Source organism: Mycena indigotica (genome assembly GCF_014461135.1).
Source record: "Mycena indigotica strain 171206Taipei chromosome Unknown Mind.scaff0006, whole genome shotgun sequence".
Classification (NCBI taxonomy): domain Eukaryota; kingdom Fungi; phylum Basidiomycota; class Agaricomycetes; order Agaricales; family Mycenaceae; genus Mycena; species Mycena indigotica.
The window spans coordinates 1,893,766-1,920,199 of NW_023503005.1; the positions used below are offsets into that span (position 1 = coordinate 1,893,766).

Consider the following 26,434-nt stretch of genomic DNA (forward strand, 5'->3'; position numbering starts at 1 on the left):
CGACGCGTTAAAATACACGATCAAAGTATCAACAAAATCAAGCTCTACTCTCTAAAGTCGTTGTCTTCGCCAGTGTCCCTTCAGCTCGCGCGCTACATCCAGCTCTGCTCCTCCTGATCCTCCAGCTCCGGCCCGAGCGAGTCCCATCAGCAACGCACGTCCTTCCGTGAACTGTATTGTGTTGCTGTAACTTGTCATGCCATCGTCCAAGTCACTTTGTTGATGAATCTCTTCCTGCTCGCTCTCGACAGAAATGCCGTCCTCCGAAATTGTCTCCATTTCGTCATACATCACCCCGTAGGCTTCACATTGTGGGTCGGCCCAATCAGCCTCGGAGAACCCAAAATCCCCTCCCATATCTTGGTGATCGAGAAATTCCATATCATCTTCGAAGAAGTCGGCATCTTCGCCCGGCGTAGATTCAAGTTCGGAGATTGCGGCCGAGTCTTGAATCATTTCTAGCGAGTGATCATCCGAGAACTGCTCTTCCCAATCTTGCGCAAGTTCGTCCATTTCGTGGTCGGACTCGGGCTGCCGAGGTTGACAGGAAAATTGTTTGGCGAACTCTCTTTTGCGAGCTGGTATTCGAAACCGAAGTGGGGATCGATGTGGGCTTGATGGGAAAGGTTCTGGCATATCAAGGTCAAGCGGAGAGGGAGAACGACCGCGCTCTACAATGGGAGAAGGCGAGGATTGAGATTCCACTGGTTCAAGGACCGGCAGAGGTTTTGCATCGACGAAGCGTGAAACAGGCACAATAGGACGAGAACGATGATTCGAAATTTGAGGGCTGTGGTCTACAACGGGAGAAGGTGAGGATTGAGATTCTACCTCTTCAAGAACCGGCAGAGTTTTTTCATCGAAGAAGAAGCGTGAAATAGGCACAATAGGACGAGGAGGATGGTTCGCAATTTGAGATGCAGATTCTGATGGTCGTAAAGACGGACTGGAGGAGAGCACAGGGGCGTCGTCGACAGTAGAAATAGCCCAGCCCGGACGTTTAGCATCAACAATGACAGTCCCTTGACCTTCATCTTCTTTTTCCTCTTCCTCCTCGATAGGGCTCAGCGGTTGATTGTTGATAGCAATGGATTCGATATCCCAGACCTCAGACTCGGCCAAGCCCTTGACTTTAGATGGCTCCGAGCTAGACGACGACGACGACGAGATGTTGGAGGCAATGGCTTGCTTTGTACCACTGAGGAACTGAGTTTCTGAAAACGGTTTACTTGATTCTGCACAACAAACTTCAGAATGGGTCCTAAGGAAAATGGGAAGCAGTCACGTTTCGACTTAGACTTGGTCTTGAGGGAAGCTTTGCCTTTCTTGAATACTCCGATAGCAGAAGGCGGTTTTAGCTATCATAGTGAGCATGCATGCATCAATGGATGCGTCAACGACTTACTGTAAGACGATTCTTCCCAACATTTGCAGCAGAGAAGCCATGCATTAAAGCAAAGGCGTTGCTAGATTTCTTGTCCTTCTTCTGTCTCTTGTTATCAGTCTTGCTCTTGTTCTGATTGTTTTCGGGGTCGTTGGCGGGTTTTACAATTGCGCGTTTGGCTCTCTTGCGTTCCCTGCGTTCTTCAAGACCTATTTCAAAGTCAATCAATGCCAAAAATTCTACGAGTTGGTACTCACGGACAGCTTGCTCTTCCTCCTCGTCATCGGAGTTGTGTTGCTTGCGTTTGGAATGTTGCTTAACCACCTTAGATTTTTCTTTCACTTTCTCCTTCTTGGCTAGGTTTTCGTTTCGCTCAACGGGTTGGGAGGTAGCGCGGCGTTTGCGGGCGGCGAGGATGGGTGTAGTAAAACCAATGTTGTTGGAAGCGCCTGGTCGCTGTGGGCTGATTACGTAGGAAGAAAGGTGAATTCGTTGGTTCTCGACATATGTTTGGATGTATTCGTTCTTGTCGAATTTCGGTAGCTGGTTGAGAGATTCGAAGGACGGAAGATCGTCGACGGTCATGGAGGAAGGGGGCATGACTGATGATTAATCGATAAGAATCACGAGTTTTGTGACAGCTCGTGATGGTATCTTTGTTCCGCAACATACGCAATGCTGCTGAGTTGAACACGATCGTGTCAGCGCCCCCGGAAACCCGCGACTGTTGTTGGCTCTTGCCTTCATGGCTGACTCCAAAGCCCCGTCCACGCCATGGTATCGTCGCCTGGCCGACCTCCGAATAGAAGACCTTTTCTCTCGCAAGAAGGTCGGTGGGCCTCCCCGGACGGTCTATGTGAACCAAAATCTTCCATCCGACTATCTCGATGCGAAAGGAAAAGTAAAAGCAGCCCATGTCTATCCTTCAAACCAGGTGCGACCAGGACGTCATTTTACGCGTTCCCTGACTAACCTTGGTTCAGGTCATCACAAGGTTCGTTTCCGCAATTTACCTCTCAGGCTCTAGTCAACATAAAAAATAGCAAGTATACCATCATCACCTTCCTCCCCCGTAATCTACTTGAACAATTCCGCCGCATCGCGAACATGTGAGTATATGCTTGTTCAAGGGACTTCATGATCTTAACGGACCCAGTTTCTTCCTGGCCCTCGCTATTCTCCAATTCTTCCCGAAATTCGCCACCGTCTCCGTTGGCGTGGTCATATTGCCTCTCATTATCGTTCTTGCGTTCTCCGCCATTAAAGATGGCTGGGAAGACATCATCCGTCATCGGGCAGATAGGAAGATGAACAATAGCCAAACTCTTGTTCTTCGGGCCGACAACTGGAACAACCCAAACGCCATGGAGGCAAAGAGCAAGACCTTCGTACGCGCTATTGTCCCCCAACGGAAACCTCGCCCACCAGTCATCACTGCTGACGATGCAGTGGTAGCTGACTGGGAGATCACCTCCTGGGAGGATGTTCGCGTCGGAGATTTTGTCAAGGTTCGCGACAATGAGCCTATTCCCGCCGACATCTTCATTTGCGCAACCTCTGAGGAGGAAAACGTTGCCTTCATCGAGACTAAAAATCTTGACGGCGAAACCAATCTCAAATCACGGCATGCCGTTGCGGGCCTCACCCACCTCAACACCGCTGCCGACTGCGCCAATTCGCTCAACGCCTTCTCTGTCAGGGCCGACCGCCCAGATACGAACATGTACAAGCTCAATGCCACAATAACGAAGGACAAGGAAACCCTGCCAGTCGACTTGACGATGACACTTTTACGTGGCACTGTGCTCCGTAACACCGAGTGGGTGATCGGGGTGGTACTCTATACTGGTATAGACACGAAGATCATTATGAATTCTGGCGGCGCTCCAAGTAAGCGGAGCAAGGTCGAAAGGCAAATGAATCCTCAAGTGTAGGTCCACATTACTGTGTTCTTCTCGGGACTAACTGACGAGCATCATAGACTGATCAACCTGTTCATACTATTCCTAATGACGGTAGCTTGCGCTATCGGCGATTCGGTTTTAGAGCACTATTACCAACACCGCAGTGCCCCTTGGTTGTATGGTGACGATACATCGGGCGACAATCCGTCTATCAATGGCCTTGTTACATGGGCGTTTGCTTTTTTAACGTGAGAAGCTTTCAAAGAACATTTCTCCAAGTCTCAACCTCCTGCAGATTCCAAGACATCGTGCCAATATCATTGTACATCTCTATCGAGATTGTTCGGACCTTCCAGGCGGCTTTCATTTTCTTTGACAAAGATATGTGGTATGCGAAAACGGACCAAGCGACACTTGCGAAAAGCTGGAACCTGTCTGACGATTTGGGTCAAATTCAGTACATATTCTCTGACAAGACTGGCACTCTTACCCAGGTATGGTTGAATAAATATCTCGATAAGATTAATAATCATACGCGCAGAATCTGATGGTCTTTCGTCAATGTTCAGTTGGAGGTCGCTCCTACATGGGGGATCTAGAGGAAGAATCATTGGGCGAACTAAAGGAAGCAGCCGGAAATGATGTCTCTTCCACCTCCAGTGCAGAGAGGAATGGGGGAATACCTCATTTCAAGGACGTTCATCTTACTGCCGACTTGGAAGCTGCAGTGAATGCAGATCCTAACTCAGGCAATGCTGCTCATGCGCGGTCGCTCAACGGCTTTTTCAAGGTTCTCGGGCTCTGTCATACCGTTCTGACCGGAGAAGATCCGGATACGGGAGCTCTGGAGTACAAGGCACAGTCTCCGGACGAAGCTGCTCTGGTTCAAGCTGCGGCTGATGTCGGCTTCGTGTTCCTTGGCCGCGATCGCGACTTTTTGACCCTCCGCACCCCGTTTGCCGCCGAACCGGAACGGTACCAATTGCTCAACATTCTTGAGTTTACGAGTGCGCGGAAACGGATGAGCGTTGTGGTCAAACAACTCGACGGCGCTGATGAACGGTTGTTTTTGCTCACCAAGGGTGCAGACAACGTCATTTTTGAGCGTCTGAAAGAGGGCGGAGACGAGTTGAAGGCGACGACTGAGAGTCATTTGAGCGAGTTTGCTAATGGTGGTCTGCGAACATTAACGTTGGCTTATAAAGTCATCCAAGGTCAGTTTTGCCTGTTGTTGTGTCACAACGCGCGCTGAAGAAAGCGATTAGAGAGCGAGTATGTCGCTTGGAATGAGCGATATCACGAGGCAACCATTGCGCTCGAAGGTCGCGAGGAGAAGATTGAGGAAATTTCGGATGAACTAGAACGAGATCTGCGGCTTCTCGGTGCGACCGCTATCGAGGACAAACTGCAAGACGGAGTGCCCGAGACCATTGCCGACCTGAAGCGTGCTGGAATCAAAATCTGGGTTGCCACTGGTGACAAGCTCGAGACCGCCATTGGTTCGACTTTCGTCCAGCGGCAGATATAATGCTGACTTTTTTTTTAAAAAAAATTTAGCAATCGGTAAAAGCACGAATCTCGTCACCCCAGACTCGAATATTATCATCATACGTGGCGGAAATGACCGTGGCCGGACGATCGCACAACAGATGCAGTTCGCCATCGATACCTACTTCTCGGACTCTGACGGCCCCCAACATTCACGCCGGTCAACCTCGACGCGTGATGGCGAGCCTGTCATCCCTCTCCAGCGCGTCGATACAGGTGTCACGTCTATCGTAGGGGAGCACAACGGTGAACGTCCAGGTGGATTCATCCTCGTCATTGATGGGACAGCCCTGCTTCATGTACGTTGCAGTTGCAGTCAACCCTCTTGGACGCTTGCTCATCATTGGTTGTAGGCTTTCGATGGTGATGCCAACAGAGCACTGCTGCTTCATCTTGGCACGAAATGCGACGGCGTGATCTGCTGTCGTGTCTCGCCGTTGCAGAAGGCGTTGGTCGTCAAGCTTGTCAAGGACGGGCTGGGTGCTATGACTTTGGCCATTGGCGACGGCGCCAATGATGTAAGCATGATCCAAGCTGCCGATGTTGGTGTCGGTATCTCTGGCGAAGAAGGACTACAAGCAGCCAACTCGTCTGATTATGCGATCGCTCAATTCCGATTCCTCAAGAAGCTGCTTTTGGTCCACGGCCATTGGTCTTACGCTCGAAACGGAACGATGTAAGTTTAGTCTGTTTGTTGAAGAAGCAGCTTGATATCATTCAGGATCTTGAACTTCTTTTACAAGAACATTGGTATGGAATCATTTTTTTTTGAGTTAAAGACTAAACTAAACTACCTTGTAGTCCCCACTGTTGTTTTGTTTTGGTTCCAGATCTACAACGGTTGGAGTGCAACCTAGTGCGTGCTTCTGGCCAACTTTTTCTCAGGCATTCACATCCAACTCTTAGTGCCTTTGCATACGTTTACGTCCTTTTCTGGAACTCGTTGTGGACGGTTCTTCCAGTTGTGGCCATCGGAGTGTTCGACAGATTTTTAGGTCAGGAAAATGTTTTGGTGTTCGACCAGAGCTGATAGATTTCGCAGACTCTGACGCCCTCATGGCGGTCCCCGAACTCTATCATTTTGGTCGCGAGGGCCATTGGTTCAACCTCCGCTCATTCTTCATCTATGTGCTGGACGGTACATATCAGGCAAGTGCTTGCCTACATTTATTTCTGTGCTAATCGCAGTGTTAGTCGGTCATAATCTACTTCTTCCTCCACTTTACCTACTTGGTGCCCACAACACGTTCGGACGGCTACGACACCTACATCAATGAGGGGTCCACGACGATGGCCCTTGCTGCTGTTATGGTGGCCAACATGTATACGGGGCTGATGGTCCATGCCTGGACCTTCTGGGTTTTCTTCGCCCTTGCGTTTGGCATCTGCGTGGTTTGGGGTTTCACGGTGAGCGTTAATAGGATCTACGACAATGTTTGTTGTCTCACATATGCCCAGGCCATATACTCCCTCATCTCACCGGGCTACGCCGTGACTGCGCTCTATGGAAATGACCACTACGTCCTGCGGTCGGCATATTTCTGGTTTGGCATGCTGTTCACCTTCGTGCTTGCCTTCACGCCCCGGTATCTCATCAAGGCATGGCAATTTGGATACCGCCCGAACGACATCGACATGGTGCGGTGGATGAGTCTTACCGACTCGAAGCGCGATTTGAGCAAGCTGAATGTCCGGGGTCTGGCAGCAATGAAACCACGCCCAGCCTCTATCGCAGCCTCCCGCGCCTCCCGGAGAACATCAAGAACGGGGAGTGTCATGACCCTTGAACGACCACACATTGACATCCGCTCCGCAAGCACCACCGACATGGCAACGGGGCTGCGGTCCGTGGATCGGGGTTTCGACTTTGCCACCGAGGAAGGCGGGGTGGCGCTGCGCAGGATGCAGACAAATCTGTCGGAAAAGCATGCCAGCACACGCAACCTGGCGTTGCCTGCAAAGGGCAAATTGTCGATCAAGCGGGGGCTGCGGTCATTAACGCGCAAGTCACGGGATGGTAATTTATGATGATGATCTACATTTTTTTACCCTTATTTATATAAGACTTCGTCGTGTATCGAGCATATCAGTATGTATCCCTACCACCTTTCACGTACCAAATAATTCATACTATTTTCACGAGAAACGGACACCACGTGATAGTTTTACAGACCATATGGTTGGTACGAGTGCAGATTGATCACACAACTTTCAAGTTCTTGCGCGCTTGAACCAGTTCGTCACATGTACTGCCCGCGCATTCATGATCAACCACTGCGCGCTCGAAGTCGATCAGGTACCATTCCCCTCCTCGAAGCACGACATTTCTGGGGGCAAAAGAACCATGGCAGATGCCATGATCATGGAGGCCACAAAGTAATGCATACAACGAATGTCTGGTGGCTTCGAATTAATGAGGGAGAGAAAACACACATGACAAACAAACCGGTGTGAAGGCTCCAAGTCGTCCCACGGTGGGCACTGATAGTCACCCAAGTCCTCCAAAATGAGACCGATCCAACCGTTAGCGATCGTGTTAGGTCGGAAGGTACCAAAACATTTGGGAACCCAAGACACAGAAGCAAGCTTCTTGTAACTCAAAGACTCTCTTGCCAATGAGGAGAGTCGGTGAAGGGGATATGTCTTGAAGATGACGGTGACGGCAGAACGTTGCATGTTCAAGGTTCCGCGGAAGACATTTCGCTTTATCAAAGTGGAGGAGAGTAGAAGGTCACCATGGGCTGCATGAAGTATGGAGGGGCTATCCGGTCCAGGAGATGTCCATGTTGTCGTCCAGGTGCCAGAAGTGGGACTGTCTGGCTCCGAATGGCTATCACTATCATCAGCAGTGGCAGTCACCGGTCGAGACTTGGACTGTGAGTAGTCTAATGTAACTGGTCGAAGATAAGTTAGATAACGGGGTGTCGCATTCACGTTGTTCAGAGCTTGCAGACGCTGTACATATAACAGTCAGCAAAACAACACCGTTGCTTCGCAACTCACGATACAAGCCAGGGAGGTCGGATCTTGAATATTGGACATTGAGGAGTGTGTCGCTGAACATGTTCCGTACTCGACTGTTTGTTCACCCTTAAGTTGATGTAGAAATTGACTGGTCGTGCCTTCATGGATCAGGCTGGCCAGATTGACCATATGAGGGAAGGGAACACCGCGCGTGACGCTGCCATCTGGGTGTACAATATCGTGCTGGGGTATCGACATAGCAAACCATAATGCGACGATAGGCCCGGCCCAAGGAGCCAAGCGATCGACAGATGAAACCAACAAGGCCGACTCGGAGGTGGTATTTTCATTCTTCGTCTCCAGAACAGCTGCAGAAATGTTGAATATGTTCGACTCGAGATACAGTGGACCAAACCTTGTTCCACGAAACAGACCGATGGGGAAGAAAGAATCAACCCGAAACGAATTTCCATATCTGGCGGAAATGTCGCGGTTGGAGCTTCATCGGATGTCTGAAGTTGTGCAAGCCTCCGATAGTGTTCCAGTTGCCGTCCAACCTGGGTAACGTTGGTCTGGAAAGCCGACATTCATGATGCACAACATACCTGTTTCATCACAGCAGGCCCTCCTTGACATCCTCCACCAGGAACGACACTCGGAGATGCGAGTAGTTCATGTTCGTATGTCTCGAGAGTATGTTCATCGTACCATTGAGCAACTGCACCAGAATGAACAAGAGTCGAGTTTCGGACAGGATCCCAAGTGCCCAGGTGGAAGCCGAAACCATCATCAGGCATTGTAAAGCCGCTGAATACCATAGTAGGATGGAGCTCTGTCCACAGCGCTTCTGTGAAGGAATCAAGGCAGGTTGCGAACATAGAAGCTCCGAAAGCATCCATGTCACTTCGTCCTCTGCGTAGCTGATACTGCCGGACGAGATATTTGAAGGCGATTTCTACTTGCGGTGAGAAGGTGGTCAAGTTGTTGACCGCAATAAATGTCCTCAATCTGTCCAGCAAACGTTCGGTCAAGGACTTGTCATGGACGAAGCAAGTTATAGGGGCTAAATTGGGGGAAGAGTCGACGAACACGGGATGTTTGACGGGGTCGTAGACATTACTCAACGTGCTTGCTTTGAGTCCTTGGGACGGCAAGTGCAAAGGTCGTTCCAAGTCTTCATCTGAATCATGTTAGTCGGAAACAAACACAGAGTGTCACGTTTGATTAGATCGTCACAATGTCACGCCATCCCTGGTTTCAAAGACGCCCACAATGCCGCCAACGCTACCACCCGTGAACCCGAACCAGACTGCTGCGGGCATCGCGGTCGATCCACAGACCCTCGAGCGCGTCATCCCCGAATCTAAACGTCCCGATGGCTCGTGCGTCTCGTTTTCCAGATGCCTGATGCTCTGCCATTTTGCTGATCTACTTATAAGAGTCCGCAAACAAATCAAGATACGGCCGGGGTTCACGCCGCAGGAAGACGTACGCCGCTTTCGGGGTCAGTTTTGGTTCGTTTGCTGTGGAACGGCGTTAAGAATGCGATGCTCTAGGCACAAAACAAACGCAACACGACGCGAACCAGTTGCCTAAGGGTCATATCATTGGCTGGGCCCCGCCACCCTCATCAGACAAAGCGGGCTCGGATAGCGCAAAGCCGATGAGCAAGAGTGCAAAGAAAAACGCGAAACGGAGGGAAAACAAGAAGAAAGACGCGGAGGTGGCGGATAATTGGGACGATGATGATGATGATACCCCGGATGCGACATCCAAAGCTTCAACAGCGAAATCGAATTCTAGTCCCGGTGTTGCTCATACCCCAGAGAAACCGAATTGGGCCGCCGCGCCAGAGCCGGACGAGTTGAGCGCTGAGATCGACAAGCTCAAAGTCAAGTAGGTGGTAAATTATAAGGAAGATAACTTGTACGTGTGTAGTATATCCAACTGTTTACGTTGCCCACCCCTCTATCGACCCTTCCTCCGGTTGCTTCACGTTCTTTGCGCTCGGTTGCACCATGTCTGATAATGACACATTCGATGGAGGGCTGCTGCTGGGCTTCGCTTTGGGCTTGGGTTGCAGTTCCATCGTCACGATTATGAGGGCCAGGAAGCCAAACAGCGTCACTGGGGAGTTGAGAAAGAATAGCCATGATCTGGTTAATGAACGCACCAACTGCCCTCCGCGTGTTATCCCACTTGACCTCCTCGACGTCGCTCCGCAGATCGCTGATACTTACAATCGCCTTATTCAGCAGTTCCTGCACAACATTGAGCTAAGGTACATAGTATTGATATGAAGAAACTCACCTCAATGACAATATCTTGTTGCTTGAGCTCAGACTTGGCCTCGTTTTTCCTGCTGTCGAGTTCCATCTGAACCCTTCCCAGAAATCAACTGGAGTTGGAACCGCCGACCGTAACAACGACGCACTCATGTTTCAATGTGGCCACATCCTCCTTCATCTTGATGTCCAATTTGTCAACCTCTTTCCTTAGTGCTGTAGTCGCAGTCCGCATAGATGCGGAGTCATTGCTCGTGTCCATCGTGAACTCCGCGCGTAGCTCGGCGAGAGCGGCGCGGAACAAGTATGCTTGCTTCCGAGAGTTAGCTGGATTTCAGGCAAAGGGACAGGGCATACGTTGTCCAAGTCTTTGACGGTGAGCCCCTCCCGCTTTACTCGCCCCAGTCTGTCCACGAGTAGAGCACGTGTCGCTCGCATGAGACTACGCGCCGTTGGGGTCGGAAACGTCTTTTCCAGCGCGGAGAAGAAAGCATGCGTGTCAAAAGGGGGGTTCGTGGACGAGAGCGAAGACGGTGGGGATATGCGGGTTGAGGGAATGTTTGTGCTGGTGGAAGCAGTTGATGAGGCGTCAGGTAATGACGAAGGTGGGTCTAATGAGATCGGCTCTTCGGTGGTCGAGTTGGGGTTCAGCGGTGTAGCAATGGAAATGAACCGCGTATCTGAGTGTGCATAACGCGCAATTATGCCTGCTGGCCGAAACCGCCGCGCACTTTGCCTGATAATCATGAACGGAATTGCAGGAAATCGGTGGATGCGTGACAGCTCACGTGCGGATGTGATTATCTAATCACTTTCTCTTCTTCTTCCACCCCCAAAAAAACAGAAATGCGCTACGCAGTCCTGGTTACTGGCCCGGCCGGCGCAGGCAAGACAACGTTTACGAAGTCATTCCTTACCCATCTTGCTGCGTCGCGGCGGTCAGCCCATCTGGTGAACCTTGACCCAGCTGCCGCACCTGAAGGCTACGAACACGCGCCTGTAATCGACATCAAGGACCTCGTCAGCCTGGAGGACGTAATGGGTGAACTTGGCTATGGGCCCAATGGCGGGCTGGTATACTGTTTCGAGTAAGCTGGCATCTATCAAATCTAAACGAAAAGGCGAATATCTTGAGTTGAGGTACCTTCTGCAGAACATGGACTGGCTGGAGGAAGAACTAGGTGGATATGAGGATGATTATCTCATCTTCGACTGTCCTGGCCAGATCGAGCTTTATACCCACCATCCCTTTCTGCCAACACTCGTCCAGAACTTGACCAAGATGGGGATTCGGACTAGCGCAGTCTATCTGATAGAGTCGCAGTTCATGGAAGACAAGTACAAGTTTTTCAGGTCTGTGTTGACCATTTGCTCGTACTTACTCTGACTAATGCATGTAGTGGGGTCTTATCGGCAATGTCTGCGATGGTAAACCTTGAGATTCCATGGATCAACATTATGTCCAAGATGGACCTAGTCACCGCCAATCCTGACGACCCTGCACGTGCATCTGGAGGCAGAAACGGGCTAAGGGGCAGGCGTAACATTGCCAGGTTTGTTGTTGCGTATAAGCTTATCTATGATTTCACCCATCGCGTTATAGATACCTCGATCCAGACCCACTTCTCCTCGTCTCTGCGCGGGGCCAAGAGGGCGACACGGCAAATCCGCGGTTTCACGCCCTCAATCAGGCCATAGTCCAACTCGTAAGTGGTTTAGTTTGTGGGGGCTGTTGAATTTATTGACGCGAAAATAGATTGAAGACCACCCACTGGTCTCCTTCCTGCCACTAGACCTAACATCGCCCGACTCGCTCGAGACAGTCATTAGCCACATTGATTATACGATGCAGTACGGGGAAGACGAGGAGCCGAAAGAGGTGTGTTTTTCTATATCCGTTACGAGAAACCGGATGCTGAAACGACTTTAAGCCCCATGATCTAGACGAGGGAGATTTCCAAGACTTGGAGTAGATGGTAAACTTGAACCCGGGTGGCATGTATAGCTTTCTGCGGTGGTTAACATTCCGTTCAACGGTCCAGGCGTCTACAGAGACGACAGTGAAATGGATTAGACACGGAACTGTGCAAATGGCTTAAGTGGCAAAGTGGCGATAGATGTTACTCAGAGCTGTGTGGTTAGCGCATTGTGGTTGATATGACATCAACGGAGCCACATTATAAAAAGATTCCCGAACAATACCTTGTCTTCTCTCCACCACCCCCTTCATTAACGACCCCACCACTCGAACGACCGCCACGATAAAAAGCTTTACATCACAACAATGAGCTACTCTTACGCCGGGGCTCCCGTTACCTATACCTCCTCCCACCACAACGGAGGAGGCGTTTACCCGCAATATGGGTACTCCGACCCCATGCAACAGCCCGGGGTAGTCTACACGACTTCCTCGCGACGAAGCAGACATCACAGACACCACGGTCATCACGACCAATACGCCCAGCCAACCGTCGTTACTGGGACAGTAGTCGTGCGTCGCCATGCTTGCTCTTGCCACCCACATTAAAACCCTTTGTAGTCTTCTGGTGGACATCACCACCGCTCTCGCCGCCACCACCATTCGAGCGGGGGTGGAGGATATTCCTATTCCGGATTGACACTCGGCGAACGGATTCGCCGTTTCTTTGGCTTCCGGCCCCGAAACTACCGCCACAAATCCTCCAATAGCTCATGGGGCTTCCTTGGACGGTCTCGGCCGCGACGATATATCGATGCCCGCACTGGCGGGGAGGTCGACAGGAAAGGAAGGCCAGTCTACAGGGTTTAAGAATGACGATTAATTATAAGGATCACTTGTTACCCTGGTGGTGGTTTTTATGCACAGACTCATGACCTTGGAGGATGGAAAAATGTTGTTATTCTGTATTCTGTCTCTGTACAATTTACAACTCGTTTCACGGCAAAACTGGAACGTTGAGGCCTGCCTGGTACCCAGGTCGATCAAGAAGCCGTTGAAGCCATGCCTATAGCGCGTTGTAAGCTCGCTTGACAGCTGGCTTGAATGCCTACCTTCACTCTTGGGAACTCTTCGATGTCTACAAACGCCTTCTTATAGACTCTCACCCAGGGCGACACATTGATGTCTGCGATGGAGATTTTGCCACGCCCCGGTCCGGCAAGCCAATCACGCCCACCGTTTTGTGCGAGACGCAACTCGAGTACACCGTAGAGCCGCTTGGTTTCCTCTGTGTAGCGTTTCTTGCCATAGGGAATGTCGGTGGGGGCAGCATGGTGGAAGTGATGGGCTGCAGCGATGAGCTGGAGAATAAGAGACTTAAAAATCGCTCACCTTGACCCTGCATCGGCCCAATTCCGCCGTGCGCAAAGAACACCCACTGCAGCATCTCGCTATAGTCATCCGCCTCATTCGTCACATCGAACCAGAACTTCTTCTCGACGTCATAGTGTTGTGCAAGGTAGAGAAGTATCGCAGCGGTTTCGAAGACGACGAAGTTGTTCCGCTGACGGTCGATGAGGACAGGAATACGTCCATTTGGGTTAAGTTCGAGGAACCATGGCTCTTTCTGGCGGTTGGTCGAGATGTTGATAGACTCGTAGGCGTAGGAGAGGTTGGTAGAAGGGTAGGCCAGTTGGAGCTCGGCTAGAAAGACGGTCACTTTATAGCCCTGTGGATCGATTAGAATTAGATTATATCAAGAGAAAGAGATCGCGAGCATTTGGTGTGGGTCCGGTGTAGAGGAAGAATGGCCGGTCAGTGGCAGTCGTTGGGGTTGTAGTCGTAATTGGTTCTGGGGAAGACATTGTCCGTACCCGCTTTCTTCCCAATCCCCTCTATTTTAAATTGCTGCCTTCCTCTCACTTACTAATTATCGCAAGACCAGCTGACAAAGTGGTCCACCACGCTGACCATGGGGTTCGTAACGACTCCAATGAGCAAAGAAAGACGTGATGATTTGCATTCAACTCGTGTCTGAATCCACAGAAGCAGTAGTTGACCTGTCCACCGGCACATAGCGAAATTGCGCGCCAGGGTTTCCGCGAAATCTGTTCCGCATATCTAGCTTGAATGTCATCAGTGGCTGCAGAGAAATATGGGAGACCACTCACCATTCCGCGTTTACAGTCAAATGTCGCTTTCCTCAGCATCCTACACTCTTCCGGCAGCTCGTCGGTATGGTCGCGTAGACACTCCGTTGGCTTGTGGCCTTGTTTAGTTACACACTCCGACGCGAGGAGACAGTCGCGGAGCGCGGCAAGGAGGGACTGGCACGATGAAGACATTTTGGTCGAAAGTTGTGTTTGCTTAGTCATTCCGTACATGCTACTTCCTCCGCTCATCTCGAAGGCCCCAACGATAGCCCGAGTCCCCCGGCGCGCGATACTCTCTATAACGGGCTCACAGGCATCTCAGTTTCTCAATGGCATAGTTTCTGCCTCTGTTCCACTTCCTCCACGCCCATTTTACTCTGCTTTCCTGCATGCTCAAGGAAAGGTTTTGCACGACGCGTTTTTTTACACGCAAACAACGCCAGACGACCGGCAGGGCTTTCTAGTCGACACGGAGCAAACTGAGGATGGGAGCCTGCTGCAGCTGTTGAAGCGATATGTGTTGCGGTCGAAGGTCAAAGTCCGGGATGTGTCTCACGAGTTCGAAGTCTGGGCAAGCTGGGGAACCTCCCAGCTACCGGAAAAGAGCTGGAAGTGGGCGGAACACAGTGGCGTGGCGGAGCCAGTTTGGAATGATACCTCGCATTGGCCATGGGGAGCTAAAGACTTGGAGATTCAAGACGCGCGTGCGCCAGAGATGGGGAAAAGGTTTTTATTACCAAATGACCACCTTCGTACGTTGGAAGTCACCCTTTCGGTTTATCTAACTATTTTACCACAGCAAATGAAGTAGATTCAGACGAATACACCCTTCATCGCATCTTGAACGGTGTGCCAGAAGGAGCGGTAGATATCCCCGCTTTTCCGATGGAGTCCAATCTCGATTTTATGGGTGCCGGTGAGTCAACAGGTGTGCTACAAAGCAGAGTTTATAAGGCTACTGTAGTGGACTTCCGCAAAGGATGCTACGTCGGGCAAGAGCTGACCGTGCGTACTTACCACACGGGTGTAATTCGAAAACGCGTCTTTCCTGTTGTGATACACCCATTCGATTCTCCGTAAGTGCCCTCCTCTTTGTGCTCAGTTCGCTCTCAACTGCTTGTTAGACCAACAGGCCATGCGATGCCAAACAATCAAATTCCTTCCTTTCCTTCCAACCTCGACATTCGACCAGTGCTTTCTGAAGCCAATAGCACACGTTCACGAGGAACAGGCAAGTTGCTGACCTCGAGGCGGGGTGTCGGGCTGGCGATGCTGAGACTTGAGCATGTGCAGGCAGCAGAGCAGGGTAAACTAGTTTTTATGCTGGAGACAGAGACTGGAAGGTGGGGTGTCACGCACTGGCGGCCAGAGTGGTGGCCACAGAGAGATTCGGAATGAAAATATCAATGTACGACATGTAAAACATAATGCACACACACACCTCATTCATTCTCAACGAGTACGGACGCGAAGACATATTCCCCGTCATGGCTGACAGAAACGTGAATCCGCCCGGCCCATTCCTTCAACTCCAGCTTCGGCTTCGGGCCGTCCTTCCGTAAGGTCAAGTCTTTCCAGCTTGGTCTCAGATGTGGATAAAACGCTTTGTACGCGGCCTCTTTGACGGCCCAGCTAAAAATGAGTCTATCGTGTGAGTGTAAAAACTTGTAGCACCCACCGAACTGCAATGAATCGCAAACGCGATTCGTGGTTTCCGGGCAAATCGAGTAATTCTTGCGCACTAAGAATTCTAGAGTGGAGACGAGACGGATAGCGTTTGATGAGATTGAAGATACGAGGGAGATGTAGGACGTCGACACCAATGCCGAGGATGGACATAGAGGACAAGAAAGCGCGTGACCGTGACAATTTTCAGATCTCATCAATTGGTAATCATGATATTGCGAAGCCCGATAAGATAAAAGTGCAACGACAACCTGACTTACTCATTTGGCAACTCGATGGACTTCGTCGAGTAGCCACGCAATCAAATGGTTAAAAGACGATATAATATTGCACGTGCAACAACTAGCTCGTCCGTAAACAATGCTTTAAATTTCCTTGTCCATCTCTGAAAGTCAAATCAGCCGAAACTGCACCAGAAGTAAATTGTACCACAGACCTGACTCGGAAGTTTGATGAAAAAGTTGAACTCAAGGGCAATGCGCAACACAAGCACGAGCAACGATAAGTCCCTCAGCATCACGACGACAGGTGTCGCCCTGGCATGTACATCCTCCAGGGCAAGTGTGACCGCGCGCGACAAGCAGGCCCGCTAAACAATCATCAACGTTCATCAACAGGGAGCTGCAAGCATACACGGAGTCGCGCTAACGAGAGGAGAGAGGAAGCCGATGAAGACGCTGATGGTAAGGAGAAGGGCTTTGAACTGCATCTTGGGGTGTATGGAACTGGTTTCAACCCTCTCTCCATGTAGCGCCTTTATAGCAGTTGACTATATTGACCGGGGGTTTCACGGTCGAGTTGAGAAAGTAGGCTGCACAAGGCCTCGAAAGCTAAGGCGGCTTGAAGGACACGGACAGCACGGTCGAATTTTGAATACTCGACGGCAATGAGCGGGAATTCCAGATATTAAAGTCGCTCTGGATTGATTTGCTTTTCATCAGTATTGACTTTGAGGGAACCTTTGGGACGACCAAGATATGCATGCATGATAGCGTTTAATTTGAGAAGCTAGGATGAATGCTTGAGCCTGAAGGTCTTGTATTTGCGGCTTGAGCGCGTTGGAGGTCGGATCGAGTCCACAGACAACGTGAAAGTGTGACCAGAGTGTCACACTACATTGACTCGAGGTGCATCGCGACTCCCATTACGCCGCTACTTCATATCCATCCCAGCCATGCATTCACCAGATCCCGACTCCGGCTCATCGTCGCCTGTCTCAGATACTCCACCCGATGAACACTTCCCGGCTCCACCATCCGGCTCGATGTTCCTCACCAATCTGACGAGCCACTTCACTTCCTCCTTCACTGCCAGCGCTGCTAAGCGTCGTCTGCCAACTGGAGGGTCCTTCGCTGCCTCCTCCTCCCGCGATGTAAAGACCAGAAGACGCGAGGATCCAAGACGGGGTGGTGGATGGGAGGGCAAAGAAGGCGGCGCAGGTGGAAAGAGGGACAAAGAGGAGCTCATAGACGGGCATATCGTTGAAGGACTCAGAAAAGGTATGTCTGCACACTTGCGCCTTGATCGTCGTTGATTGATGTGCGGCAGAAATTGGTGACCCATTCAATGAGGCGGCATTGAAAGCTGCTAGTTGAAGTGTCTAGTTTCGCCGTCAGTACCTAGTTTCGGCTCGCAAATTCCTTTGCTAATGCGCTTTACAGCTGTGTAAATTGTTCCCGGTCTTGTATTATAATGTTCAACGTCACAATTCTGCGCCTCTTTGGACCATTTCGCCACTAGGTTTCTTGGATTCTTTCTCGTGCGTTCATACTGCTGCCAAGATTAGCAAATAGATGTGAGGAGTGCACAAGTCCGAGTCGAAACTTCCTTATCTGGGATTTTCTGCCAATTCCCTTGGTTTGACAGTCGCACAAATTTAAACGCGTGGGAATCAAAGCACACTGAACGCACAAGGACCAAACAAGCGATCCGTTCTCTAAATCAATACATACAAGACCAATGTTTATATAGCGCCGACCAAGTCCCAATTATTCCACAAGAAGCCAAGCCTTCTAATCTAGATGGAGGTGTAGGCGGTTCCGCCAGCTTTTGCGTCAAGCTCGATCGCGTTCCGAAGGCCCATCACTTCGAAGAACTCGCGTGGGCCCATGCCCTGGGCGGCGACGAAGTCGGTGCCGGTGTTTTTGAGGCTTTGGAAAGCAGAGCGAAGAGCATGGACCATAGGAACGCAAGAGGCAAGGGAGAAGACTATTTTTTCTGTCAGACAATTCGAAGACGAAGATGCACGCAACCCACTGATGATCTTGGCCCCCATAGCCTCGGCGTCTTGGGAGGTGAACGAGGGGGTCAGGCCACCAGATATGACGTTGACGAGGACCTGAAAACTGTCAGAATGCCGCTCGCAGGCAGATGGGATCCACTGACCGGTTTGGGTGCGAGTGTCGAGACAGTCTCCTCAAGCAGCTCCTTGGTCTTGACGCCCTATCCAACGTCGAGCACAAGGCAATCAAGTAAAGAATTTAACAGCCTACCTCGATGAAGAGCACGTCGGCGCCAACTTGGCTCGCCAACTTCAAACGCAACAGAGCCTCTTCCCAGCCGAGGCATTGAGCTGAGTCAGTGCGGGCAATGACAACCTGTAAAAATCGTCAGTGGCAGCTCGGCCATCGATGGAAAAAAAGACTAACAAAGTTGGATCCAGGGATGGCATCGCGAGCCTGGACGGCGGCGCGGATTCGAGTGATGTACTCTTCCCGGGAAACGACCTGTTTGCCGAGGAGATGACCGCAGCGCTTGGTCTGGACCTGGTCCTCGATGTGGAGGCCAGCAACACCAGCACGGGCGTATTTTGTCACAGTGCGGGCAACCATGTTAGCGCCGCCAAAACCAGTGTCGGCGTCCGCGATGACTAAAGGAAGTCTTAGACTGTGCTCTAGGAGAAGAAGAAAGCGGGTTTAATCACCGGGTACCGTCGGGTTCAAGCTGCATACCATCTCCGCCGCCTGGTCTTCGTCAGGACATGCAATAAACTGATGGATTGAGAAACTCACTCCAACAAAGTCGTTCAAAGTAGCAATAGCCAGGTCAGGTTGGCCAAGCCTTTGGGTAACTTTTAGTCGATTGACACACACAGGTGACGATAGAAACTGACCTCGAAGCTGTGGTTGCGGCACCACTGTCATGCGTGTTAGCCTCGAGCTAAAGAGAATACTGATAGAACTCAGACCTTTGGTAAAGGCAGTCGAATCCGGCTTCGACTGCGCATCGAGCGGATATACCGTCGCAGATTCCTGGCGCGACGACGATACCAGGTCGGGCAAGCATTTGACGAAGACGGGTAGCGGGGTCAGCAGAGAGAGGGCCTTCGAGGAAGTTTCGGGGGTCTAAGCGCGCATTGTAGTATGGCGCGGTGGTGGTGGGGGTCGTGGTGGCCGTCGCTTGTGCTGCCGCCTTGAGAGCAGTCGGTGAGGGGGGAAGGGTCCAGGTGGTCTCGGTGGTGAGGGCAGGAGACATGTTGTAGTGGAGGAGAAGTGGTTTCTAGAGGTCGAAGAGGTAGAAGTGGAAGTGGGTTGGTACAAAACCATCGAAACAGTTGCAGCTTTTAAAGGTTTTTGGACAGCGCAGGAGAGCTTGGGAACGAACAAATGGTGCTATCGCGTAGCCAGATTAGTTGCATGGTTCCCCGAGGTTCACTTGTGCTCGAATCGAAATTCTTGGCTTCACGTCAAATCAGTCGCCAGATTTCCATATCCGCGTGAGACCCAAGTGGATTCGCCGGGTTTGGGACTGTGGCAGAGGTATTCGCAGGCACGGACTCTCCACTGAGCGCAGATGACCAAAAACATGGCATGTGGTACTGCTTGGAGAGGTCGTTAGTTTGAGTACCCTTCTAGTTCCAGTCCTAGCTGAGGCCTGAGATACCAACCGCAAGGAAACCTGCAGAGGATAAAAATAGACAGTTTGCAAAAAAAAAAAAGATGTTCGTGAGGAAATTTCCCTCGGTTTGCGTATGATTTTTGGATCGCCGTATCGTGGACACGGCCAGTGCATTATTTGCTGGTAGTAAGTCGAGGACGGCCTTTACCCGCGGTTGTCGTGAGAAGTTTACAACTACACTCGAGTGCGCGGCGATAAGGCCAACATTGAAGATTTCTTGGCTGTCGGGACGAGGGCCAACTTCCCCCATTATGGGTCGTCAGGTCGACCCGTCTAAGCACAGACAGTTACAATGACGCTGGCACGTCGGTGAATTCTCTTGACGAGGAAATGCTCTTGGGGTTCTCAATGGGCTTGGCACCGTGGAGGCTGACGGAGAAGCAACAAAGCCGGAGAAAACGTTAAACTTGAACTTCTACGCTGTACGTGCAGCACTGGAGTGCATTTGGTGTGAATAATTGCTTGGCAATCAAGAGAACGAGGCCACGCCTCGATGGTGATGTGAACCGGAGTAGGAAATAGCATACCGTATTTTTACGCTTGACGAGAGAGGTGGTACGGGAAACGACAGACCCGACGAGGATGTGTTCTTGGCACATCGGAGATGGCAGGAAGAGACGGAAAAAACTCCCACGTTCTCTCCGACTTGCCTTTTCCCAACACTTTGTCGTCGAAGCCCATTCTCAGCGATTGGCGTGAGACCCTCAATCGAAGAAAGCCGTGGTATCTGGCGCAACAGAACCCTTATTCCACGGCGGAGTCTATCGTGCTCAATGTAGCTGAAGCCACTGTCAACTTCTAACGCCGCTACGCACAACTTGCAACATCAGCTCAGAGACCTTCACATGGCAACTTCCATGAAGAACAGATACAAGAGGGCTTGAAGAAGTTAGAAGATGTTTTGTTGCTCCACCTCAACGTAGACCACTCGCGTGTTGCCAAGTCCCAGTCACCCATCTGGGTGAGCATAACAAAGACTGTTTCCAGTGAGAGCAATTGACGCTGAGATAACTGCTATCTTATCGAATAGGTATAACTCCTGCTTCCCACGTCGTTCTTTCTCGGACGCATTGAGTACCGGTATGCTTCTCTTAGCTTCTGAGTCGTTTGCTAAAAGATTTTCTTGTATCCTTAGTCTGAATCTGAATCCCTGCTCCGGCCTCCACAATGCTTCGATTACCGAGCCTTTGCCGCAATCTCGATGCCTCGTAAATAGACGGCAACTCTTGGCATACCCCAAGTCCCGATGACTACTGAACTGCCTTCCCGAAGAAACTTGCTCCTGACAGTTTCCCTTTGACTACGCCCGTCGCCCGAATACACCGCCTTTGGTTGGATTCTAGCCACCTATAAACTTGACTCGGAGCATCCCAGGACAAAATCCATATACGGTCACGTGCTGCACTTGAAAGAAGGCAAATACTAGAAACATCAGAGCGGCGCCTCCAGTTTCCGGCATGTTTGTGCTTTTTGAGTCATAGCTCGGCTCGGTTCATTTTGGTCTAACGATCTTGAGGCAACGTCGCCGAGAACAGATGCGTAGTAGTCGAGTTTTGTTACCTCGAAGAACCCTCTATGAAAGCCCACATTCATCACGTTCATATTAACCACCGGTCTCGAGGGTGCACCGATCAAAATTACAAAGACTAGCCGACGAGCTACCTTAGCGAATGGAATGAGAGTAACAACCCTTGGTTAGACAATGCGACGGGCCTCCGTTTTCTTCTATCTCCACCCCCCAACGATTACTCCGAGCCCCATTCCTTTCGGAAAACTGTCTATCGTCCGCCATTGGTATCAGCTCAGTTCACGTCTTCTGATTCATTAACCAAGGGCACGAACCAACAAGGATGCCTGATATCGATTCTGTAGTCTTGCTATCAGTCATCTTCCATGCTACATGTTCATCACATCATATCCGTGCCTTTGTCTCGTCTTGTCGGCAATGACGTCGAAAAATGAAGAAAGCCTTGGAAGTACTTGGCTCAGTTATCCTGCCCTTTCATCCGGATAGACAACATCCTGTTGCCCGCGACCTGTTCGCAGCTATCAGGGTAGACTGACTCTCGTTATCGCAACTTGCGCGGAGACTTTCGTTCTTGCTTCAATGCACCGTCAACAGTTCAATACGTCCTCACCACCTCCATCTGACTACAGCACACAAGTCTACCACAGATTCATGCCGTATATACGAAATACAAGTTCCTGGAAGGTGTCGGTCATGTTTTCTTCGTTGCTGCTGAACTCACTGTTTGTCCGTCAGGTCCGAAAAGGCGTGCTTCTCTCGCTCGCGCTGAATGTCCGAGTCCGTCCAGCCACGCTCTTGCTTCACTCGCTCTAAATGGGCCCGCTTTTTGCGATTCAGACGCAGGTTGATGAAGCGCAATAGGAACGACACGAAAAGCTGGATGATCAGCAAGCACATTATGGCAATCTTGCCAGGGATGTAGTCAGGTGCGTCCTTGGGCTGGAATATTTGTGTGCCAATGATGTTTCCGACGGCGAAACTAACGAGCGTCATGGCGTTGATAGTGCTCTTCTTCGTGTGGCCACTGGTGTTGCTGGAGACGGTATTTTTTCAACTCCACGTGAAATGCTGATCTTACCTTGCGTTATAGGCGTATATTGTGGAGAGCGCACTGCCGAATGTGCCGATAAGGTAAACAGCAAACAGCAGGACGCCTTTCATCCCTGAATGATTGAGGCCAATGAGGATGGCTGTAAATCAAGCGTCAAGACTGAACTAACAGCGAGACCGTTAGGGTTCACCTGAACCCACAATGGTGGGGACAAGCGCAATGATAATCGGCAGCTGACGCTCTCCTTTCTTGTCCGAGAACCACCCACAGAAAAGCGTCATCAAGGCGGCAACGATGCCAGCAGGTGTGGATAGAATCAGAGTCTGTTTAGACCTGCAACGCGAAAAGTCCGGCAAGACGAAAATCGGTTGCTTGGAACGTACGTGTATCCGAAGCTTTTAATAATGATGTTGCTGTCTGTGTCGCGTCGTCAGTAATATTTATTAGGATTAAAACTACATTACAGTTGCTGAGAGCCCCGTTGGGAATACTCGCTGTCCAGATTTATCAGCAAGCGCTCATCTCCAGTGAAGCAGGAACGCACTGAGTAGGGTGGACAGCACGATGAGCCACGTTCTGAGGTCAGTGACTGCCTCGATCACCTGATCTTTCTTGATCCTCTTGTTCTCAGTTCCGCCTTGGTCATCGCGGACTCGCTCAAGTGCAGCAATGCGCTCCTCCTTCGTGAGGAATTTGGCGTGTACCGGAGAATCGGGCAGCCAGATGAGGACGCAAATACCGACCACGATGGCAAGTCCACCAAGAAGAATGTAGATGATCTTGTATGGCGCTAGTCGGTTTCCAGCGTAGAAGGAGATGCCCTGGTGTGAAGTTTAGCCTGATACTCGTCGACAGCGATGGAGAGTCGTGCATATGCAACAAAACCACCAAATATTTGAGTGAGCCCGTTCTTTACGTAATCAGGTTTGATCTTCAGAAATAGTCAGGTCATACCATCACATAGAACCACGAGATACGAGACGCTTGTTCATTCTTCTTGTAGAACTAGGGAGATGTTCAGAGTTGTGGGAATCAAAGGTAATGGGCCGGAGGCACCATCGATATGATGAGGATGAGAATCGGCGCAACGCAACATTCACACATGCCTTCACAAACAACCGTTAGCCACGGAAAACTTTCGACGGCACTCACCAAGCAGAAAGCGCAATGCGAAAAAAGCACCAAACGAGGTGCCCACCGCGTGGAGCATGAGAACGGCCCCCCATATGCATATGTTTACGCCTGGAAACCATTCTCAGAAGGACCACGATAAGGAATGGTGGACCCACCCAGATATTTGGCGATTCGCAGTTTCTGGGCGATGTAAACGGTCGGGAACTCGAAAACCAGGAAACCTAGTCAACATAAATTCTACTGTGTGTCGGTGAGAAAGAAAATGCGACCAAAATAGAATGCCGCCGAGACAAGGTTGTAATTCTGGTCAAGATCAGTAACGGCTAATCGGCCGGGTTCGACATCTCACCTGGCCGGTGATCGGCAGGCCCATAATACTGATTGCCGTTTTGTGAGTTGACATCACTGCACCCGATGAGAGTAAAAACTAGCCTTGCGTAGTTCAATGATGTCTTGTCTCTGGATCAATGTGAGCTGCCAAGCCCAGGACCCTCACCAAAAAGACTTACAGGAACTGCGTGAAGTAGACGGCAGCGCAAAGTGGTGGAATCAATTTGTCCTATATTTTGCCGTCAAGTGGCGCGATGAATTTTTGAAGGATGGGTACCAGTTTCCTCCGTAGCTTCAGGTTGTACTCCTCCGTAAACTCGGCCGTTTTGACTAGGCCAACCAGCCTCAAAGCTTCGTCCCCATCTGCGGAGTCGATCGTCACGCTGTCAAATTTGTCCTCGCTGCGGTCGCGTTCGATGGAGGCCTTGCTGCTCTCTTTCTCGGACATCTTGGTGGGGTCGGAGAGAATGACAGACGGGTGGCGCGCTGTTATACGAGAACTCTTATCGGACGCGTCGGCTGACTAGGTTAAATGTAGAAGCATCGTGGGTGCAAACAACTTTTTCGGGCGTGATCTTCTCATGTTTTGGATTCTTTTATTATCGACTACAGTTTTTGAATAATGAGAGCAGAGGCTGCGCCGCCCTGGACAAGGAGTTAGTTCATGAAGATACTGGTAGCAACTGACTTACACCATTGCAAACACCAGCAGCGCCATACTCACCCGACTTGAGGGCGTGAACTAAGGAAACGACTATCCGCGCTCCTGAGCTCCCTATCGCATGGCCAAGGGCAACAGCTCCACTGTAAACGGGTTGTGAGATACAAAGAGACGGAATAGGGTAAGGCACAAAACGCACCCATTGACGTTGATTTTGGCGGGATCGATAGTGAGAACTTGTTCGGCAATTCGGACCACAACAGAGAAAGCCTCGTTGATCTCGAAGAGGGAGATATCGTTCACGGAGAGGTTGGCTTTCTTGAGAGCTTGGGGGATAGCGACGGTGGGTGCGATGGGGAAATCGATGGGTTCAACACCGGCATCGGCGTAGGAGACAATCTTGGCCAAAGGCTTCAAGCCGAGTTCCTTTGCCTTCTCTGCCGACATGAGAATGAGCGCCGAGGCACCATCACTCAAAGGCGAAGAGTTGGCGGCAGTGATGCTTCCACCCTGCTTGAATGCTGACCTCAGACTGGGGACCTTCTCGTAGATGACACGCTTGTACTCTTCATCCTCTTTGACAATGGTGTCACCCTTCTTTCCCTTGACCGTCAGCGGAACAATTTCAGCCTCGAAAGCACCCGATGCCCATGCCCGTTCCGCGCGTTTGTAAGATTCAACAGCATGAGCGTCTTGGGCTTCACGAGAAATGTTGAGTTTAACGGCAGCAGATTCCCCACAGTTGCCCATCGCCTGGTTGTTGTAGACATCCCACAGACCGTCATTCTCGAGGGAGTCGATGGCAGTGAATTTCCCAAAGCCAGGGTTAGTTCGGGGAATAAGGAAGCTAGCGGTGGAATGAGTGCGAAACAAGATCCGCGAGAAAAAGAGACGTACGGGGCATTACTCATGCTCTCCATACCTCCGGCAGCAACGACCGAGCGGTCACCGAGTTGGATGCTTTGGGCAGCGAGGATAATCGATTTCATACCACTGGCGCAAACTTTGTTGACGGTGGTAGCATCGGAAGCAGTGCTCAAACCGGCGCTGAGAGCGACCTGGCGAGCAGGAGACTGGCCAACACCAGCCTGGACAACATTGCCAAAGTAGAGCTCCTCAACGATGCTCGGATCGATTTGCTTTGAAGCGAGTGCGTGTTTCAGAGCAGCAGTCCCAAGCTGGGGGGCGGTAAACGACTTGAGGGTGCCGTTTAGGGAGCCGGTAGGGGTGCGGGAGGCTGCAACGATGACTGCTTCATGGACCATGGTGGAGGAAGAAAGGTGAACGTGTCTGAAACGAGGCCTGGCCGTTTTAAGAAGACAACGGCCGCTAGACAACATGCGATATGTGTGTCGTACGATCAATGGAAAAAAACGGTGAAATGGCAAGACAAGAGAAAAACAAAGCCGAAGTCTGACTACATCACATGCAAAACTGTCCCGACCACTACCAACCACGATCTCAGCCATTGTTCATCGTCGCCTTTTGCGCCCAGTTCCTCCACAATTTCGTCGACAGCGGCCGCAGACTCGCAAGGGTGTAAAAACCAACAAGGAGTGCCTAATGCGGGATGTTCGCCTTGCGACAACAACGGGAATGTGGCTCCAGGTAAAGTGGCCGCGAACGTCGTCAGTTCGGTACCATCCAGGGCAAATCGATGGAAGAGAGTTGTAGTGACAATATCATTCAAAGATAGTGGACTTCCAGCTGCCAAGCGATAAGATTAATCAGGTTGAAATCAAGCACAACACAAACTCGAATCGTGAAGCGTGAAATAGAACGTTGGAACGCGAAATGTGGGCGAATAGACAATAAACTGCCTGCAAGTCAAGGTTTCTGTTGAGATCGAGGCCGTTGCAGGGTCTTCTTCGCTATCGTTGTCGAGAGTATGCGACCGTTTGGAATGAGACACAGTGCGTTCAAGAAAGCCAATGAAAGGCTAGGCAACTGTGAACGATATCGAACCGTACATTATCCACACATACGGGATG

At 50.8% G+C, this 26,434-nt stretch overlaps 11 protein-coding genes across 11 annotated transcripts; 4 read left to right on the forward strand and 7 right to left on the reverse strand.

The window, feature by feature from the left end:
* Window positions 1-51: 51 nt before the first annotated feature.
* MIND_00697700 (uncharacterized protein) lies at window positions 52-1,969 on the reverse strand (the record flags this gene model as incomplete). The annotated part of the gene is made up of 4 exons (XM_037363682.1): window positions 52-1,235; window positions 1,286-1,358; window positions 1,406-1,593; window positions 1,642-1,969. 4 exons carry the CDS (start codon window positions 1,967-1,969, stop codon window positions 52-54), a joined length of 1,773 nt encoding a protein of 590 aa, XP_037219326.1.
* A 160-nt stretch (window positions 1,970-2,129) lies between these two features.
* On the forward strand, window positions 2,130-6,864 carry MIND_00697800 (Phospholipid-transporting ATPase; the record flags this gene model as incomplete). The annotated part of the gene is made up of 16 exons (XM_037363683.1): window positions 2,130-2,318; window positions 2,368-2,378; window positions 2,428-2,493; window positions 2,541-3,314; window positions 3,366-3,536; window positions 3,584-3,782; window positions 3,830-4,502; window positions 4,554-4,787; window positions 4,846-5,135; window positions 5,190-5,512; window positions 5,558-5,586; window positions 5,638-5,692; window positions 5,743-5,842; window positions 5,879-5,989; window positions 6,031-6,243; window positions 6,295-6,864. The coding sequence occupies 16 exons, from the start codon at window positions 2,130-2,132 to the stop codon at window positions 6,862-6,864; spliced, it is 4,008 nt and encodes a 1,335-aa protein (XP_037219327.1).
* A 172-nt stretch (window positions 6,865-7,036) lies between these two features.
* Window positions 7,037-8,678, reverse strand: MIND_00697900 (uncharacterized protein; the record flags this gene model as incomplete). Its single annotated transcript, XM_037363684.1, has 5 exons — window positions 7,037-7,232; window positions 7,283-7,791; window positions 7,840-8,168; window positions 8,216-8,372; window positions 8,406-8,678. The coding sequence occupies 5 exons, from the start codon at window positions 8,676-8,678 to the stop codon at window positions 7,037-7,039; spliced, it is 1,464 nt and encodes a 487-aa protein (XP_037219328.1).
* A 385-nt stretch (window positions 8,679-9,063) lies between these two features.
* MIND_00698000 (RNA binding protein) lies at window positions 9,064-9,700 on the forward strand (the record flags this gene model as incomplete). The annotated part of the gene is made up of 3 exons (XM_037363685.1): window positions 9,064-9,182; window positions 9,240-9,304; window positions 9,357-9,700. The coding sequence occupies exons 1-3, from the start codon at window positions 9,073-9,075 to the stop codon at window positions 9,698-9,700; spliced, it is 519 nt and encodes a 172-aa protein (XP_037219329.1). The 5' UTR covers window positions 9,064-9,072.
* A 51-nt stretch (window positions 9,701-9,751) lies between these two features.
* MIND_00698100 (uncharacterized protein) lies at window positions 9,752-10,832 on the reverse strand (the record flags this gene model as incomplete). Its single annotated transcript, XM_037363686.1, has 6 exons — window positions 9,752-9,927; window positions 9,974-10,061; window positions 10,111-10,183; window positions 10,235-10,398; window positions 10,443-10,765; window positions 10,817-10,832. 6 exons carry the CDS (start codon window positions 10,830-10,832, stop codon window positions 9,752-9,754), a joined length of 840 nt encoding a protein of 279 aa, XP_037219330.1.
* A 63-nt stretch (window positions 10,833-10,895) lies between these two features.
* On the forward strand, window positions 10,896-12,058 carry MIND_00698200 (GPN-loop GTPase 3; the record flags this gene model as incomplete). Its single annotated transcript, XM_037363687.1, has 6 exons — window positions 10,896-11,173; window positions 11,226-11,438; window positions 11,486-11,638; window positions 11,689-11,791; window positions 11,842-11,964; window positions 12,017-12,058. Exons 1-6 carry the CDS (start codon window positions 10,932-10,934, stop codon window positions 12,056-12,058), a joined length of 876 nt encoding a protein of 291 aa, XP_037219331.1. The 5' UTR covers window positions 10,896-10,931.
* A 942-nt stretch (window positions 12,059-13,000) lies between these two features.
* Window positions 13,001-14,348, reverse strand: MIND_00698300 (uncharacterized protein; the record flags this gene model as incomplete). The annotated part of the gene is made up of 5 exons (XM_037363688.1): window positions 13,001-13,069; window positions 13,116-13,351; window positions 13,396-13,732; window positions 13,975-14,124; window positions 14,175-14,348. 5 exons carry the CDS (start codon window positions 14,346-14,348, stop codon window positions 13,001-13,003), a joined length of 966 nt encoding a protein of 321 aa, XP_037219332.1.
* Window positions 14,349-15,598: 1,250 nt separating this feature from the next.
* On the reverse strand, window positions 15,599-15,995 carry MIND_00698500 (4'-phosphopantetheinyl transferase; the record flags this gene model as incomplete). The annotated part of the gene is made up of 2 exons (XM_037363689.1): window positions 15,599-15,788; window positions 15,835-15,995. 2 exons carry the CDS (start codon window positions 15,993-15,995, stop codon window positions 15,599-15,601), a joined length of 351 nt encoding a protein of 116 aa, XP_037219333.1.
* Window positions 15,996-17,016: 1,021 nt separating this feature from the next.
* MIND_00698600 (uncharacterized protein) lies at window positions 17,017-17,437 on the forward strand (the record flags this gene model as incomplete). The annotated part of the gene is made up of 2 exons (XM_037363690.1): window positions 17,017-17,341; window positions 17,391-17,437. The coding sequence occupies 2 exons, from the start codon at window positions 17,017-17,019 to the stop codon at window positions 17,435-17,437; spliced, it is 372 nt and encodes a 123-aa protein (XP_037219334.1).
* Window positions 17,438-17,859: 422 nt separating this feature from the next.
* On the reverse strand, window positions 17,860-19,316 carry MIND_00698700 (uncharacterized protein; the record flags this gene model as incomplete). The annotated part of the gene is made up of 9 exons (XM_037363691.1): window positions 17,860-18,050; window positions 18,099-18,180; window positions 18,228-18,284; window positions 18,335-18,439; window positions 18,491-18,711; window positions 18,766-18,805; window positions 18,854-18,902; window positions 18,955-18,978; window positions 19,030-19,316. 9 exons carry the CDS (start codon window positions 19,314-19,316, stop codon window positions 17,860-17,862), a joined length of 1,056 nt encoding a protein of 351 aa, XP_037219335.1.
* A 2,668-nt stretch (window positions 19,317-21,984) lies between these two features.
* MIND_00698800 (MFS general substrate transporter) lies at window positions 21,985-25,912 on the reverse strand (the record flags this gene model as incomplete). Its single annotated transcript, XM_037363692.1, has 19 exons — window positions 21,985-22,300; window positions 22,346-22,457; window positions 22,509-22,651; window positions 22,702-22,735; window positions 22,783-22,812; window positions 22,863-23,139; window positions 23,172-23,228; window positions 23,273-23,323; window positions 23,375-23,424; window positions 23,471-23,560; window positions 23,608-23,673; window positions 23,722-23,775; window positions 23,802-23,911; window positions 23,962-24,011; window positions 24,060-24,282; window positions 24,340-24,427; window positions 24,471-24,586; window positions 24,643-25,290; window positions 25,341-25,912. The coding sequence occupies 19 exons, from the start codon at window positions 25,910-25,912 to the stop codon at window positions 21,985-21,987; spliced, it is 3,087 nt and encodes a 1,028-aa protein (XP_037219336.1).
* Between the last annotated feature and the right edge of the window lie 522 nt (window positions 25,913-26,434).